The 18343-nt window shown below is 42.4% G+C and overlaps 2 protein-coding genes across 2 annotated transcripts; both read left to right on the plus strand.

The window, feature by feature from the left end:
• The first annotated feature begins 1903 nt into the window (after positions 1 to 1903).
• Positions 1904 to 8317, plus strand: LOC120434850 (tumor necrosis factor alpha-induced protein 2-like). The gene is made up of 5 exons (XM_039603319.1): positions 1904 to 2001; positions 5976 to 6209; positions 6471 to 7116; positions 7315 to 7426; positions 7688 to 8317. Exons 2-5 carry the CDS (start codon positions 6029 to 6031, stop codon positions 7688 to 7690), a joined length of 942 nt encoding a protein of 313 aa, XP_039459253.1. The 5' UTR covers positions 1904 to 2001; positions 5976 to 6028; the 3' UTR covers positions 7691 to 8317.
• A 2836-nt stretch (positions 8318 to 11153) lies between these two features.
• Positions 11154 to 18040, plus strand: LOC120434849 (tumor necrosis factor alpha-induced protein 2-like). The gene is made up of 12 exons (XM_039603318.1): positions 11154 to 11236; positions 11826 to 11909; positions 12008 to 12653; positions 13552 to 13663; positions 13871 to 13993; positions 14336 to 14430; positions 14547 to 14639; positions 14739 to 14862; positions 15264 to 15383; positions 15478 to 15633; positions 16202 to 16323; positions 17403 to 18040. Exons 2-12 carry the CDS (start codon positions 11879 to 11881, stop codon positions 17551 to 17553), a joined length of 1773 nt encoding a protein of 590 aa, XP_039459252.1. The 5' UTR covers positions 11154 to 11236; positions 11826 to 11878; the 3' UTR covers positions 17554 to 18040.
• Positions 18041 to 18343: the final 303 nt, after the last annotated feature.

The following is an 18343-nucleotide window of genomic DNA, read 5'->3' on the forward strand; positions in this document are numbered from 1 at the left end:
TAGTAGATGATCCACATGTAAACTAACTGTAGGGTTTATAGCATGTGGAAAAAACAGCAATGGTACAGACAGGGAATGGAGTTACAGTTAATGTCTATAATAAGTATCAACGTATGTTAATTATAAAAATCATAAAAATGATAACTGCAGGTTACAAGTGAACATGATAGACGCTTGGCTACAAGATGAACAGCTACAAGGAGCATCACCCTCCATGGAAGAGGAGACTAGAAGCTAAAATCCAGGCTACCGTGTCTCAGGGGGTTTGGAAGCGCACCTGTAACCGGAAGGTCGCCTGTTCGATCCCCGGCCTCTCTGTCCTGGTCGTTGTGTCCTTGGGCAAGACACTTTACCCTACCACCTACTGGTGTTGGCCAGAGGGGCCAACTGCCTCTGTCAGTCTGCCCCAGGGCAGCTGTGGCTACAACCGTAGCCATTCATCCACCAGTGTATGAATGTGAGCGTGAATGAATAATGGCATTGTAAAATGCTTTGGGTGCCTTGAAAAGCGCTATATAAAATCCAATCCATTATTAAAATCAAGGTAGCGCAGAGGGACGTTAACCATTAATAGTTCAGAAATGGTTTCAAAAGACTTTCCCAACTTGTGTAAATCTACAATTCTCCTTTGTAGAGGTTCACTTGTTGAACTAGTAAGGAATCATCTACATCTGATATGTCTGAGAAATTATCTTGCATGAAAACCCCCATCACACTGGAGAGATTTTCCTGGATGGCCTGGGAACAGCTCAGTGCCCTGTACTGGAAGAGCTAGGGAGAGAGGTCTGGGTGTCTCGTGTAGACTGCAGCCCTCTGTAACCCAGGCCTGGATAAGTGTTAGTTTGACTTAGTAAAAGATATATCTGCAGTGTGTATCCACACAGCAGCAGAAAGGTCAGTCATTTAAAGGATGCAACATAAGCACCAGAAAGCACAATATGAAACCAAAGTACGTGATGGCAAAGGTTTCTGTTGAATGTCAATAAAGTAATAGTCATACTTGATTTTTTCTGTATTAAAACACAATAACCTGCAACACACTCAGTAAGCTTGATTTGAAGTGGGTTTAATAAACACATTACAATGTGGAAAGAAACGTCCCAGCCAAACACTAAGATCATTTCTGAAATTTGGGTGGTGTTGCTCATCTTCTATACCCACACAGACACTCTCAAACAAAGAGCATTCCACAGCACATCACATGTCCCTATACCTTCAGTCCAGCTCATCCTTGACCCCCGCCCACTCTAAGAAAAGTTATGATCACCCGTCACCTCCAGGATGTCTGCAGATATTCAAGTCTACAATGGGTCCACCGTGAAGGTGCAATAAAACTTGGGGCCTACCTGTGATAACATTCTACATGCATGCATACTATACTAAAGTGAGGAAGTGATATTACTGTTACTAATGTGATATGGTTACAGTATGTGATTAATACATCAGAAAAGAAATCTGCCACGACATGGTCTACTTAATGCTCATCACACATGTTTAATGATGATGAATGCCGCTAAAGCTCCGATGGCTCCAAATTCTGAAATGACTAAACATGAACACAACATCACCATTTTACACTTTTTATGGCCATCAGTTTTGGTTGGTAACAAAGTAAAAACTAAATGACCAAAAACATAACATTCTAGTGAGCTTTTAGTGTTGTTGCACAACTGACCTGACCATGAAAATAAAAGTACAGGATCATTGACATTATAAAGAAAGTATGAAAGACTGCACAATATTTCCTAACAGTCTGTTTAGAGAACTTGATCCAGAAGCCAAGGTTGGTGCTATCCTAGTGCTAAAAACACCACAGCTTTCTCTGTGGGTGCGTGCACGTGTGTGCGTGACTGTGTGCTTTGGAAGGGGAAGGATGTCATGTGTCTCTGTGGGTCTCTCTAAAATTTCCCTACATCATCTGAGCAGGAGGAGCTTGTCCCATTCAACATAGAAGTTCACAGCAGCTGCAGTTACTTTCAAAGCAGTGACTGTGAAGCTTATGTGAGTAGAATCTGAAAGATTTCATATATATATTTAATGTGGATAGGTTGTTTGGCCACACAAATACTTACAGACTTACTTTGCCGTGTGGTTGTAATTAGATTAGATGAGGTTTTGTGTTTTTTCTGATGTCAGTAGTTTTCTTTGTTGTGTTATGGCTGATGTTGTTTGTCTCATTTTTAAATTTTTTGATCTGTAAAAAGTGTGTTTTCGTCTTCTTTCCTGCACGAAACATGACAGTTTGTGTGTTATTTTGTTTTTTTTTAATTAAATGTTCTAAATTAAATGTTGAGAAAGAAAAAAGAGAAAACAAGCAGAAGAAAAAAAAAAGAGCAACATAATAAACAACATCACAATGATATATGGGAATATAACAGTAAATACTAAATATTAAACATTATTGTGCAGCACGTAAGATCGACAGCACACAGTGTGCTTCGAGGTAGGAGCCAAAAAGGGAGTAGTTTGTGTGTGTGAGCACCCGTGTTTACACCTGTGAGCATGAATGCGCTTGTATTTAAAAGGTTCCTTCATGTAATGATCTGTTAGAGGGTGTGCGGGGGCCACAGCCCCGTCCTCCAGTGCATGAAGCAGGTATGGAGGAGATCAAAACTCCAGACATCCAGAGGCCCCCAGAACACAAGAGACCAAGGAAGACCAACAGAGGGGCAGCCGCGCCACTATCACAGAAGGAGCTGAGGAGAGTCCCAGATGAGGGGTCACTCAGCAGCCACGGAGCAGAAGCCAGGGGGGGTTTCAGTGACATGCCCGTGAGCTCCGCTGGCCGCCAGCTGTGCCGGAGTGACCGAGCCCCAGGCCGAGAGGCTGAGGGCACCCCTCCCCCAAAGTGGCCCGAGCGAGCCCCAGGCTCCAGGCCCTGACAAGCAGCCACGAAGGAGTGAGCCGGTGTGTACCTGGACGCCCACCCCCGGACACAAAGAACCACCAACGCACCGATGTCTGAGGGCGTCTGCCACTGGCAGGGGAAGTGGTGGGGGGAGATAGGCCTCCATACCTTGGAGGGCCAGAGATGTCCCCAGAGAGGTGGCGTCTGATACCCAACCTGACATATGAACACAGACAAACAGGCACACACAGATACAAATATCCATTCCCACCCTCATGCTCTCATATGCAATTACTCAACACTCAACCAACGTGGAGACAGACATAAATAGACACTGTACACACAATCACACTCCCCAAGCGTACTCTATACCCCAGGTCTAGGTACCCTTGCCCCTGAAGGGGGAAACTGCACCCAGACCCAGGTGGTGTTACCCTTTTCCCTGCGGTGGGGAGAAGCAGACTGCCCCGACTCGGCAACAGCAGGGAGGCCCCACATTCCAGACCCCAATCCGACGGCCAACTCCTCCTCCTCCTAGCCCCCCCGCTCCAACAGGTCGCAGAGAACGGGGGGGTGTGAAGACTCCAAACCTCCCTCCGCCCGCTCATATGTAGTGTTGATGTATGTGTGTTCTAAGGTGCATTTAAAACCCAGGAGGGCATGGAGCTACCTGCCAGAGAGCAACAGGTAAGTGCATAGCCCCTCCTGCTAGCCCTCAATGTCTACATGTATTTAAAATTGAGAGGTGGGCAACGACGCCAGGGTTGAGGTTGTACACCCTGATGGTCATCTAGATGCCATATAACGTGCCCAACCCCAAGGTCCTATATGTATGTGTTATGAGAGTGTGAGTAATGTGAATGTCTAAGTTGTGGGATAAAACTGAGGCACGGGCAGCCAGAAGGGGACAGAGGGGGGGATGCCTCCCCTGCACCCTGGTGACACACCTTTACCCCAAGGCCCTGCATGTGTGGGTGATTGTGGTGGAGTGGGAAGAGGGAGGCAGCTGGAGATGGGGAGGGAAGGAAGGGAGGGGCAAGTGACCCCTCCCTGGGGCCAGCTCCTCCGCTGACCCCAGTAGGCACCACCATACTCTGCAACCCGCCAGGGAAAGGGGGCCCAGGCCCATCCGGACCGGGGACCAGTTCAGCAGCGCCGCCTGGCCCCACAGAGCCCGGGACAGCCCACCTGACCCCACCACAGAGAAAACTACGCCCACCCCGTCATCCACTCATCTTCTAGACTACACAAGACAATAGATGCCCAGGCTGAGATCTTCCTCCACCTCTCCTATATCTCCCCCTCCTGCAGAGTGAGTTCCTGGAGAGAGGAGACCTCCTGCAAGATGTAACAGCCTCCCCCACCAGTTGAAGAGCCCCCCAGGTGGCTCGATGCACTGGCGGCACCCTGCGCCAGGGCTGGCCCCCATGCACCCACCCACCCACAACCCCGGCAACACACCAACCAGGACCCAAGCCCCCAAGGCCCAGCCAGGGCCCCAGCCCAGAGACGGAGCGCCCCCAGAACCCCACGCCCGTCCCGCACCCACCCAGGGGCAGCCAGGCTACCAGGTCAGTAACCCACGTCCGTCAGCACAGACCCTCCCCTAGCCCCGCTGCACGCAGCCCTTAATAGGCCATGACCGCAACCTCGGGTTGAGCCCTCCAAGCAAGATGCTCCTGGGGAATCCCCCGACGCCCCAAGCCTGTCCCTACCCCCACACCAATCACAACAGCGAAGGTGGGACCAAACTATGACCCCCCCACCCCCACTAGGTGATGGAGCTGATCAAAGGAGCCCAGAGCAATTGATCTGTGGTATTTGTAAAGCAGAAATCTTGGATAGCTGATTTTAAATTGTTCTTTGTGTAATCTTATTGGAAATCAAAGCAATTCAATGCATTTGTTTATTGATAATGAAAAAAAAAATAGCAATACATGTATTTAGGGATGGGTATCGTTTAGGTTTTATCTGATACCGGTGCCAAACCGGTACTTTTGAAACGGTGCCGGTGCTTAAACGGTGCTCAAACCGGTGCTTAAAGAATGGAGAACACAAAATTGGTCCAAAAACCTCTCATGTTCAGCTGTTTTTTTTGTAAAAAGATAACAATGTTAGCCTTTTCTGCAGCTATAGGGCATATATGGTATCACTCTTGGCTGGAAGCAGTGCTTAATCAATGGAAAAAACACAAACTTTGTCCACAAACCTCTCATGTTTAACTGTTTTCCACTTTTTCTTTGGTCATTTTAGCCTTTTTGGCCAGGGTGAAGGGAGTATCTGCCATCAAACAAGAAGACAGCCGCATGTAACTACGACGGTGTTTGCTAGTTCACCTTACATGCATTAATGTAATAATGTGGTTAGCGTACTCAGCGTTAATTACACACGAACAACATGAAGCTACTCACACAGAGAAGAACGGCTGCTGCTGCCATCATCATCCGTCATCATTTCTGCTACGCTGACAGGGCTAGGGGCCAGGACTCTCCTCTTCGGGTTTTTGGGGGATGTTGCTAACTCCGGGTCCGATAACAGGCACCACACCAGCAGTAGATGTGCACGGTGTGAGGTCTCGCAGCAAGCTATCAAACACGGCCCATTTCTCGGCTTTAAAACAAAAATGCTATGCATCGCCAGGTGTTTCATCAGATTTGAGGTCACATATCACAGTATCAGCTTAAAGCACTTGTTGCAGGCTGCTGAGTTTGCATCTTTTGCTGTGAAGTACAGCCAGACTTTTGATCGCTTCGCCTTGGGCATTTTTAATCTGTAGCTCTGCTCTAAAAGAACGTACGTACCTGGCCCCGCCTACTATCCTCGGAAACGTAAAATGATTGGCTAGAATTGGCTCAGGAAAAAAAAAGCACCGAAATAAAGCACCGAAATGTGCGCTGCTTTTCGGTCTGGTTACTACCGTTTATGTCAGAACCGGTCCCATCATGGCACCGGACACCGGTACTCATCCCTACATGTATTGCTAATTCATGGTTTAATCTATTTTTTTTATTTCACGGTGATGCTGTGCATAAGGCTAAAATGTTTAGTTTATGGCAATTATATAAAAAATTTATATTAAGACAGAGAAAGTACTTCTTTTTTAATTACTGATTTTTTTTTATTGCAGATTTGTCAGCACCTTTCTTGGCTTGTTGGTCACGTTTTACGACCTGGAGAAGAATGCAGACCCAGTCGGGTTCATCCACAACAGCCACATCCAACAGTTCCCCTGAACAAACTTTAAGAGCTGGAGGAAAATGGTTTAAAAAATTCTGGCGAAGCCCCACAGTTCGACCCAACAACAACGGTTCTTCCATTACTAATGGACACCAATCACCTACTGAAGAAGAGATGCCAGTTGGTGAGTGACATACATCCAGCTGTTATTAGCTATTTCCTGTTAACCCTCTGTATTTCAACTAAATTGTGTTTTGTGTGACATATTAAAAAAAGAAAAGAAATTGATGTTACGGTTGTTTCACGAAATAGTGATGATGTGTAAAAAAAACCACCTCTATTACAGAAATAACTTTCTCCATTTCTTCCACAAATGTTAAATACCTTATTTTGGGAGAAATATGAACTGTTTGAAAAATGATTGATCTTTGTTTTTGTCCATCAGTGAATCCTAATTTTGAGGAATGCCTTGAAGGACAATACCTGTTTGAAGCAGCTCAACTGTTGATAGACAGGGAGAAACATCTGTTTGGAGAGATAACCGAGGCTGATGCACTTAAAGCTCACGAGGAAGCAGTAAAAAAGCTTGCTGCAGACCAGAAAGCCCTTGAAAAGCGTATAGAGCAGACCGTGCAGCAGAGTCTTTCTCTCGGCCGTGAGGAAGAGGTGTCTGCTTTGACATCTGCAGTGAAAGCCATCAACCTTGAGGAAGAGCAGGACCAGCTGTGGAGACAAAGATGCCGGACACCACCAGCCTGGAGGCCCAAGAAGTGGAAGGAGCACCATGACAAAGTGCTTCATGAATTAGTGTATAGTCGTTTGGAGAACCCATCAAGCCCCACTGGTGACCAGGAGAACCAGTCCTCGATCCAGGCAGACATCCAGTCCATGGGCAGGCAGCTGAAGGAAGACATGGAGTGGGTGGTGGAGGTGGTGAAGAACTGCTACCCACCAGAGATGGACATCTGTAACTTTTATGCAAGACAGTACCATCAAACTTTCAGCGCAAGACTCAAAAAGATTGCAGACTTTGTTCTGGATGACAAGGACTGCAGTTTCCTCCTGCGATGGGTGAAGGAGTTTTATCCAGGGTAAGCCACCAGTTCAATTATTGTTTGAAGTAGCATCTTTCTGTGCCGAAACATGATGATGTCTGTCAGTGTGAGGACCTTCACTGATCCTTGAAGAATAAATACCTGAAAAATAAGCAAAATAAATGTCATTTTTGTAGACTAAACACAACTTGGGGTGTTTATAGAAACTCATGTGTTATCTGCTCTGTGTACCAGAATCCTTGAAAAACCTGAGCTGGCCAGTAATATCAATACTAAAGCGCTGGGAAACCTGCTTCCTGATGAGTTACTGAAAGCTCTGGAGGAGCAGTACCTCAGCAAACAACAGGTAACACAGTGTGTCTAAGATGTGTATCCAGTTAATCAGTATGGACATTGCAGGGCTTAAAGTGAGATTTGCAAGTGAAATAAAACATTGCAGATTCTGTTTAGCTAAAAAAAAATGCTCAAACTCATTTCTTTATATTTTTTTCTTTTCTATATCAAATGTGGCAGCTTTCACATGACAATCCTTTTTTCACAGTCTCTGACTTTACATAGAGAAAATCATCACTTTTTTTTAACCCTTTCTTCTTTCTGTCACCAACAGTGAAAAACATGTTTCGGCTCTGCTCAAACTCAAGACAAACCTCTCCAAAGCCGACAGGAAAATCGTCAAAACCACTCTGTCGGACACACTGAAAGAGAGCCGTGCTGATCCTGGAACCCGGAGGTTTTTCTCCAAAGTTGAAGTGAGATGAGCCGCACATTTGCTTGTCAGAGTATCACTGACTGAGAGTTTGGTTGCACAGCAGCAATATTATTGTGTATTATATTGTGTCACAGTCTCTCTGTAAAGACATACAGAGTGAATGCCATGGAAAAACCTTCAGATGTTACTTAGACTGAAATCCCTATTATACGCAGACTCTGTGATGGTGAATGCTTGCTGTAGTCACTGTATGTTACTGTATACATAAGCTAGATGTCACATTCATGCTGGTAATTTTTGTGCATTTCATGTAAAATGTATGTTTGTAAATAAGTATGCAAGTGTCTGTTTTTACACACAAACAGGTCAGTGTCGTTCTATTATATGTCGTTTTGTTTAAAAACTACAATGATGTTAAAGTCTAGTTTTTTCATGCCATAAATACTATTACAGAGAATTATACATGTCTGATGTACATAAATAGATGTAAGTTCAAATTTTTTAATAAATGTGCAAAAACCAGCTCAATTTGTTTTCACTGTTTACTCTGTTTAGTAGATGATCCACATGTAAACTAACTGTAGGGTTTATAGCATGTGGAAAAAACAGCAATAGTACAGACAGGGAATGGAGTTATAGTTAATGTCTATAATAAGTATGTTAACAAAGTATGTTAATTGTAAAAATGATAAGAATGATAACTGCAGGTTACAAGTGAACACGATAGACGCTTGGCTACAAGATGAACAGCTACAAGGAGCATCACCCTGCATGGAGGAGGAGACTAGAAGCTAAAATCAAGGTAGCACAGAGGGACGTTAACCATTAATAGTTCAGAAATGGTTCCAAAAGACCTTCCCAACTTGTGTAAATCTACAATTCTCCTTTTTAGAAGTTCGCTTATTGAACTAGTAAGGAATCATCTACATCTGATATGTCTGAGAAATTATCTTGCATGAAAACCCCCATCACACTAGAGAGGTTCTCCTGGATGGCCTGGGAACAGCTCAGTGCCCTGTACTGGAAGAGCTGGGGAGAGAGAGGTCTGGGTGTCTCGTGTAGACTGCAGCCCTCTGTAACCCAGGCCTGGATAAGTGTTAGTTTGACTTAGTAAAAGATATATCTGCAGTGTGTATCCACACAGCAGCAGAAAGGAGGTCAGTCATTTAAAAGAAGCAATGTAAACACCAGAAAGCACAATATGAAACCAAAGTACATGATGGCAAAGGTTTCTGTTAAATGTCAATAAAGTAATAGTCATACTTGATTTTTTCTCTATTAAACCAGAATAACTGATCTCAAGAGTCTGTTCACATGAATAACTAAACCTTTAATAATTAACTGATACCCAAACCAAGTTAAACGATCATTTACTTTTGTGACCCTGACTGCATTAGTGTGTTATTCTGGCCCTGAAAGCTGCTGTAACAACAAAATATTATATTGCAAGGATATATCATTTGGCAGAAAGAAAAATCATTTTATTACCTGTTCAGCTTTTGCAAAATCCCCAATATCATCAACTTTTTTTTTTCTTTTGGTCTGTCATAGCAGTCAACTCAGGGTTTCTGTCATGGTCCCCGTGCCTCGCCGGCTGACTCTGTGTTTGGCAACATGTTTTGTTTGTTTTCCTTTGTGCTCTCTCTCTCCTCTGCTGGAGTGCTCATTACGGGCCCCCGCCCCTGGCCCACGCACCTGTGCTCACCGTCACACCTGCAGCCATTCCCAGCTGATTGGAGCATTATTTATGATGGCGGAGCTGTGTCATCCTTCGCTGGATTGTTGAGCCATCAGCGTCAGTCCATCTGAATCTGAATCTGAATCTGAATCTGTATCTGTATCTGTGAGTGTGAGATTATTCCTAACCTGGACTTCTGTCTGTGTGTGCGTACAGATCTGCCCTGGACCCGAGCGAGCATGTGTGTGTTTGGAACCCACTGAGGAGGAGAGTGTGTATTGGATTAATCCCTGTTTTCCCCTGGACCCTGGAGCCCCGGACCCTTTCCCCTACCACACTGTATATAAACGCACTTTCTCTTTTGCCAAGTATTCTTGGTCTGCGCGTGAGTCCGTTTCAAACATTGTGATAGTTTCACTGAGTCACCAAACAAAAGCAACAGTCTTTATTTGTCAGTGCCATCCAAAACATACTACACACTTTGACATTCTGACCTCCAACCAGTCTGGTTAAATGTGGTGGTCTGGGTTGAGGTTTGGCAGTATTAGTTGTCATGGATCTTTGTCTTTACTTGCTTTTTCACAAAATCACAAACTTCCACCTTTAACTTATTTAGGAGTCTAACAAATAACTGAGTGTTATTGATTATAATATCTTTCCTTTTGAAAAACAAACAAACAAACAAAACACTGACAGTTGTTGTGGAAATTTTAACAATAACCTGCAACACACTCAGTGAGCTTGATTTGAAGTGGGTTTAATAAACACATTGCAATGTGGAGAGAAACATCCCACCCAAACACTAAGATCATCTTCTATACCCACACAGACACTCTCAAACAAAGAGCATTCCACAGCACATCACGTATCCCGATACCTTCAGTCAAGCTCATCCTTGACCCCCTCCCACTCTAAGAAAAGCAACGACCACCCGTGACTTCCCTTGAGCAGGATATCTGCAGATATTCAAGTCTACAACGAATAGAATAGAATAGAATAGAATAGAATAGAATAGAATAGAATGCCTTTATTGTCACTACACAGTTGTACAATGAGATACAGAGATACAGAGATACAATGGGTCCACTGTGAAGGTGCAATAAAACTTGGGGCTCACTTGTGATAACTTTCTACATGCATGCATACAACTGGTGATAGGAGTGATATTGCTACACTAAGAGAAAGTGACATTACAATTCCTAATGTGATATGGTTAAAGTAGTGATTAATACATCAGAAAAGTAATCTGCCACGACACAGTCTACTGAATGCTCATCACAAGTGTTTAATGAAGATGACTGCCGCTAAAGCTCTGATGGCTCCAACTTCTGAAATGACTTAACATGAACACAACATCACCTTTTACACTTTAAATACAGGATCATGAAAGTTAAAAAGAAAGTATGAAAGACTGTACAACATTCCTAACAGTCGACGAAGTCCCTGTTTAGAGAAGTTGGTCCAGAAGCCAAATAAGAAGAATGCTGGTGTCCTAATGCTAAAAACGGCACTGCTTTCTGTGTGTGTGTGTGTGTGTGTGTGTGTGTGTGTGTGTGTGTGTGTGTGTGTGTGTGTGTGTGTGTGTGTGTGTGTGTGTGTGTGTGTGTGTGTGTGTGTGTGTACACTTTGGAAGGGGAGGGATTGTATGTGTGTCACTGTGGTTCTCTCTGAATTTTCCTACATCGTCTGAGGAGGAGGAGCGTGTCTCGCTAGGCATAAAAACTCAAAACAGCTGCAGTTACTTTCAAAGCAGTGACTGTGAAGCTTATGTGAGTAGAATTTGAAAGACTTCAGATATATATATAATGTTGATAGTTTGTTTGGCCACAGAAATACTTTTTACAGACTTACTTTGGCGTATTGTTGTAATTAGATTGGATGAGGTTTTGTGTTTTTTCTGATTTCAGTAGTTTTCTTTGTTGTGTTAGGGCTGATGTTGTTTATGTCTCATTTTCAAATGTGTTGTTCTGAAAAAAGTGTTTTTTCATCTTCTTTCCTGCATGAAACATGACAGTTTTTTTGTTATTGTGTTTTTTGTTATCATGTAGTTAAGTTACTGTGCTGGTGATAATTGTGGGATTTATAAAGCAGAAGCCTCGGATAGCAGATATTCAATAGTTCTTTTTGTAATCTTATTGGAATTCAAAGCAATTCAATGTATTTATTTATTGATAATTTAAAAAATAGCAATGCATTTATTGCAGATTCATGCTTGAATCTGCTTTTTTGTTATTTCACGGTGATGCTGTACACAAGGCTAAAATGTTTAGTTTATGGCAATCATACAAAAAAATGTATATTAAGACAGAGAAAGTAGGTTTTTTTAAATTACTGATTTATTTATTTTTTAAATTGCAGATTAGTCAGCACTTTTCTTGGTCTTTTGATCACGTTTTACTACCTGGAGAAGAATGCGGACCCGGTCGACTTCATCCACAACAGGCATAACCATCTCCATTTCTTCCAGAAATGTTAGACACCTTGTTTTAGAAGAAATGTGAACTGATTGAAAATTATTGATCTTTCTTTTTGTCCACCAGTGAATCCTAAATTCGAGGAATACCTTGAAGGACAATACCTGTTCGAAGCCACTCAACTGTTGATAGACAGGGAGAAACATCTGTTTGGGGAGATAACCGAGGCTGATGCAATTAAAGATCACGAGGAAGCAGTAAAAAAGCTTGCTGCAGACTATGAAGCACTTGAAAAGCGTATAGAGCAGACCGTGCAGCAGAGTCTTTCTCTCAGCAGTGAGGAAACGGTGTCTGCTTTGACATCTGCAGTGAAAGCCATCAAACTTGAGGAAGAGCAGGACCAGCTGTGGAAACAAAGATGTCAGACGCCACCAGCCTGGAGGCCCAAGAAGTGGAAGGAGCACCATGACAAAGTGCTTCATGAATTAGTGTATAGTCGTTTGGAGAACCCATCAAGCCCCACTGGTGACCAGGTGAACCAGTCGCCTATCCGAGCAGACATCCAGTCCATGGGCAGGCAGCTGAAGGAGGACCTGCAGTGGGTGGTGGAGGTGGTGAAGAACTGCTACCCACCAGAGATGGACATCTGTAACTTTTATGCAAGACAGTACCATCAAACTTTCAGCGCAAGACTCAAAAAGATTGCAGACTTTGTTCTGGATGACAAGGACTGCAGTTTCCTCCTGCGATGGGTGAAGGAGTTTTATCCAGGGTAAGCCACCAGTTCAATTATTGTTTGAAGTAGCATCTTTCTGTGCCTAAACATGATGATGTCTGTCAGTGTGAGGTCCTTCACTGATCCTTGAAGAATAAATACCTGAACAATTACAGATAGTGAGTAATAATACAAATGTAACGGCTAATTTTGTCACGGTCTGATGTGAGGAATGAGGACCCAAAATGCAGGACTTGATGATGAAGGAAGTGCGTTTATTTACAGTGGTGTAAATCTAAACAACAATAAATCCCCAGTGCGATCCCGACTCCCGTTCCGTGTCTTCTCCCTTATCCCGTGCTCCGTGCTCTGTCTCTGTTCCCTGTGTACTGTCCGTGTGCTGCCTCCTGGTCACCACAATTCCTCCTGAGGAAACACGCATACAAAAGGCAGCCGTGAGTACAAAACCTAACGGCAGACTTGCACTAACCTTGCACATTAAACTGAGACTGACGGGAAGTCACTCAACGATCAAGCGTCGAGGAGCTCTCGGCCACACTGTTTTGAAGCTCCTCTGATGAAGCTTGATTGGCGCCAGGTGTGTGTGGAGATTCCTGGGTGTGACCGGTCAGCTGGCAGGGTCACACCCACAAGGCCTGAAAGTGCCTGCCACGACCGCACCCTCACACACACGCACACACCCATACACACCTGACAGTACACAAACACGGAACACAGGACCGCAGCAATGCAGAAGACACAACCCTCAAACAACAACCATAATAATAATAATGATAGTAGTAGTCCACACTCCTCACGGACCCCGAGTCCCTGGAACCCGGTCCGTGACAAATTTCTTGTTTTCTTAATGAGCAAAATAAAATGACATTTTTGTAGACTAAACACAACTTGGGGTGTTTATAGAAAATCATGTGTTATCTGCTCTGTGTACCAGAATCCTTGAAAAACCTGAGCTGGCCAGTAATATCAATACTGAAGCGCTGGGAAACCTGCTTCCTGACGAGTTACTGAAATCTCTGGAGGAGCAGTACCTCAGCAAACAACAGGTAACACAGTGTATCTAAGACGTGTATCCAGTTAATCAGAATGGACATTGCAGGGCTTAAAGTGAGATTTGCAAGTCCAGCATCAAAGAGTTACTGGTTTTATCTTTTTGAGCATAATATTGTAGATGTAATTGTTACTGTCAGTAATTAAATCTTTACACATGAAAGCAGTTTAAAAGTGGCAGCTGTGTGTTGTTGTGTGTTTAGAGCGACCTGATGATTTATATTGGCCGAGTATTGGATGAAGCGAAGAAAGAGTGGGATCAAGGAAAGGAGCCGACAAGAGATGATGGTTGCTACATCAGTCCTGTGGCCTATGATGTCATCCAGGTAGAGGTGCTGGATAAACTTGATATAAAAGAGACTGAAATCGATACTTTTATGAAAATGTATTAATATAAAGTGAAAGGCGTCACTTGTGGTGGCCAACCTCAAGGATCCTTATAGTGAGTCATGCATTTGTTGACTCCTAATTGTTGACCATTACTGACCATAATGAGAGGCTTTGAATAAATTGCTATGTCAGAACTGTGCAATGAAAAACTGTTGTGGTGAAAAAATGACATAACATTGTTAGTTTAACTGGATCTGAAAATGCTGGAAGTGCATTGCTGTGTAAAGTGCTTTAAGTACTTAAAACTGCCACTGATTTGTCAATCCATTTGTCTTCAGTTTATCAACGGCATCGTGACATCAGCACATACAACTGTAAGAGACCCGCACAAGGCTCAGAAAATAACATCCAACCTGACAGACTTCATGCAGAGGTAACAAGGCTTCACCAGGCTGTCTTTTAAATATTGTCATTTAAAAATACATTTTAGTTTTAGTTTTTGTTAATATCAAGACAATAAAAGTGAAAACTGTTCTTAATCTTCTGCAGGTATCAAAATTTTCATGAAGACATCATTAAGCAGAACAAACCGCACAGCAAAGCTTTCATAAAGGCAAACCTCAGCTGTGTCGAACAGTTCAGGTATGTTTCTGATCCAGTTAGATGGAAATTCTGATTTTACCTTCATCATAACAGGTGAAATCACTGTGAGCTGATGTGTCCTGTGTGGTCTGTCTAAAGGGACTTCCTTGTGGACCGCGATCTGTTCCCAGAGGATGTGCGGGAAAACTGTTTGCGAGGTCTGACTGAGATGAAACAGTCTGCCCACACTTATTTATTAACCCCTGTGCACAAGATCCTCAAGGTAAGTTCTTTAACCTCCTAAGACCCGAACTCTTCCACGACATGCATTTTTAATGTCTCTTTGATATTTGGGCATATTGGGGCCCGATGAATGTAAAAACAAAGAATTACCAGATTTTTTTTTTCAATCTTATTTTTGTTTTTAAGAAAAATAAGAGCCACATATGAGGATATTCGTTTAAAATTTTGATAAAACAGTAGCAGTATAATGCCCTCGTAAGTGGATATCAGGCCCATGTAGAGCAAAATTGAGTATTTTAGTCTAAATAACCCAAAATGTGATGTCCACATATGTGGACGCCAGGTCCTAGGAGGTTAAAACAGATTTAGAGGCAGTTTTTCTTAATTTCAGCTATCCTCTTTAGAGATCAACAACATGCATTACATTTGTTCCCCACACAGCCACACTACAAGAAAGTGGGAACCAGTGACTGGCTGAAGAAGAACACATTTGAGAAGCTGCTGAATAGCACTGAAGAAGAGCTTCAAGAACTTCAGGGTTTGACTCAATCCTGTCATCAGGTAGAAACATGACAGCGTGAAACTTTGCTATGAAGCCATTATTACCAGCTTTTAAATCAATGGACTAAAATATGATCTTGTTACTTACATTCAGGAGCTGATTACTCAGCTTCAGCAGGAAATGACAGTAGAATATGTCCGGAGGCTCCTGAAAGGAGAGGTCAAACTGAAGGACAAGGATCGTCAGCTGATGGCTTACATGACTGTGAAAGAAAATGCAGAGAGATTGCACGAGCTGTTTGCCAGAATGGTGAGACTTACCTTCACTGCACACTTTAACTGAGACACAAATAAAATCAATCAAGCACAAACACTGATCAGCATAACATTGTTTGACAGGGTGAAACAACCTTAGTCACAAATTCAACTAACAACAATAAAACAACCATTGATGGGCTGTATTAAAGTTTTGAAATTTACCCTCTTACTTTGGTTTTACTTTTAAAATCAAGTGAATAAAAAGAAAAATCAGTAAGAAATAGAAAAAAGACATTTGTCAATAGATGTTGGATCTGGAATGGTGAGAGGACAAGGAGTGGGAGGGGGTTACTATTATGAGACAGGAATTATAATAAGGTAAAATGGAACAAGATCCTTTGCCACTTACACTACAGGACTTTTAGATAAGAACTGGAGCAAATTTTCAGTCTGTGTAACTGAAAGAATTGAAAATTCACATAAACTGCCCAACTAGCTGGAAATTCCAGTGCAATTACTCCAGAAGAAAAAACATGATTATTTCCAAAAACAGCAGATATGTTGATTAGAGTTTGGGGAAACTTGCAGACTAAACTGACATCACTGATTTGTCTTCACAGGGATCCAAACAAGACTGGTTAAAGGAAATCCTGACCAAGATGGCAGAAGTGCTAAAACTCCAAGATATTCCTGCCATACAGATGCAAATCGTTTCAGTGGGATCTGCTTATCCCGACCTCAGGTAACTTTCGAATTGACTCAGACATTATTTACTTTAATACAACAACATACAGAGTATAACTCACACAAATGTAATGTGCTCTCATTTTTTGGGCCTGTTGTATCATAAACAACTGAAGAAGTGTACAAAGAACTATATCATGATAAGAGCTTTGTGAGACATTAGGTCAGGATAAACAGTCATACTTTTCAGAGAGAGCTGAGGGAAAACAGGAAGCAGACTGAGCGAAACATCTCAATTGGTTTCAGATGTTTCTTTTGAGCAGGATGAGCTACATTCATGGGAACTAAAATTAGCTAAAAGTAGATGTGCTGCCTTTCTATTTTACATTACCAGTTTCACTGATAGTCCACATAAACACAAAGCTAAATAAAACATACCGGCATGAGAGAAGCAGCAGCAGCTGTGTGTAGATGAAGTCAATAATGTTATTAATTAGAGTTAAAAGGAGGATTTCATACAAATGTGGCACCAGAAACCAAACTGTCTCGTTCTGGTCTTATTCTAAACTTAAAAAGGGGAACGGGAACCAAGAGACGTAAACACTGCTCTTGATAGCACTCATGTATGCTTATGCTGAATAAGAGTTTTATGGAAGAGTTATTTGGTAAAACTAGTTCATATTCGGAGAATCACATGCATTTGAGGCACGGATCCATTTCAGTAAGAGCTCCACCTATTGTCACATTTCTAACAGAGGTGGACTGAGACATTTTCCATCTCCCCTCTTCTCAGCAATTTAAAGAGGTGTGGTAAAGTGTTAATGACAGCTGTTAGTGTTTGCAGGAAGGATGTGTGTCAGGGGCAGAAAACTGGCTACAGACAGAAAAAGACATAACATGGCAATGAAAAACAAGTTTGGACTGGATCAGTGAAGTTATAACTTTTGCTGTTATTCTTATGTTGAAAGTGAAATGAAAAATTGCAGATTATATTTAGCTAAAAAAAATGCTCAAACTCGATTTTCTATATCAAATGTGGCAGCTTTCACATGACAATCCTTTTTTTCACAGTCTCTGACTTTACATAGAGAAAATCATCACTTTTTTTTAACCCTTTCTTCTTTCTGTCACCAACAGTGAAAAACATGTTTCAGCTCTGCTCAAACTCAAGACAAACCTCTCCAAAGCCGACAGGAAAATCGTCAAAACCACTCTGTCGGACACACTGAAAGAGAGCCGTGCTGATCCTGGAACCCGGACGTTTTTCTCCAAAGTTGAAGTGAGATGAGCCGCACATTTGCTTGTCAGAGTATCACTGACTGAGAGTTTGGTTGCACAGCAGCAATATTATTGTGTATTATATTGTGTCACAGTCTCTCTGTAAAGACATACAGAGTGAATGCCATGGAAAAACCTTCAGATGTTCAGATGTTACTTAGACTGAAATCCCTATTATACACAGACTCTGTGACGGTGAATGCTTGCTGTAGTCACTGTGTGTTACTGTATGCATAAGCTAGATGTCACATTTATGCTTGCAATTTTTGTGCATTTCATATAAACTGTAAATAAGTATGCAAGTGTGTGTTTTTATACACTTACAAACAGGTCAGTGTCGTTCTATTATATTGTTTTGTTTAAAAACTACAATGGTGTTAAAGTCTAGTATTTTCATAAGTTGTATTTTATGCCGTATTGTATTAGAGAGAATTATACATGTCTGATGTACATAAATAGATGTAAGTTCAGTTTTTTTAATAAATGTGCAAAAACCAGCTCAATTTGTTTTTACTGTTTACTCTGTTTAGTAGATGATCCACATGTAAACTAACTGTAGGGTTTATAGTATTTGCAACAAATATATATATATGTCCAGAAGAGCGCAGTCCTAGGATCAGCTAAGATACTGCACAGGACCCTTAAGCTCCCAAACAAACCCTACAACAACCATCACCATCAAAACCAACCAGCTGATCTACACCACAGCAGCAGTGATCAGTCACTGAGATGCTTGGCTATAGGATGAACAGCCACAAGGAGCGTCACCCTTCATGGAGGAGGAGACTAGAAGCTAAAAT

The sequence above is a fragment of the Oreochromis aureus genome, linkage group 19 (genome assembly GCF_013358895.1).
Source record: "Oreochromis aureus strain Israel breed Guangdong linkage group 19, ZZ_aureus, whole genome shotgun sequence".
Lineage (NCBI taxonomy): Eukaryota > Metazoa > Chordata > Actinopteri > Cichliformes > Cichlidae > Oreochromis > Oreochromis aureus.

Bases quoted from the DNA above. Each gene is read 5' to 3' on its own strand.
- LOC120434849 (XM_039603318.1), top strand. From the start codon at position 11,879: ATGCGGACCCGGTCGACTTCATCCACAACAG. The intron at 12,654-13,551 runs GTAAGCCACCAG...TCTGTGTACCAG, and splicing joins GTGAAGGAGTTTTATCCAGG to AATCCTTGAAAAACCTGAGC. The intron at 16,324-17,402 runs GTAACTTTCGAA...TGTCACCAACAG, and splicing joins TCTGCTTATCCCGACCTCAG to TGAAAAACATGTTTCAGCTC.
- LOC120434850 (XM_039603319.1), top strand. From the start codon at position 6,029: ATGCAGACCCAGTCGGGTTCATCCACAACAGCCACATCCAACAGTTCC. The intron at 6,210-6,470 runs GTGAGTGACATA...TTTGTCCATCAG, and splicing joins TGAAGAAGAGATGCCAGTTG to TGAATCCTAATTTTGAGGAA. The intron at 7,117-7,314 runs GTAAGCCACCAG...TCTGTGTACCAG, and splicing joins GTGAAGGAGTTTTATCCAGG to AATCCTTGAAAAACCTGAGC.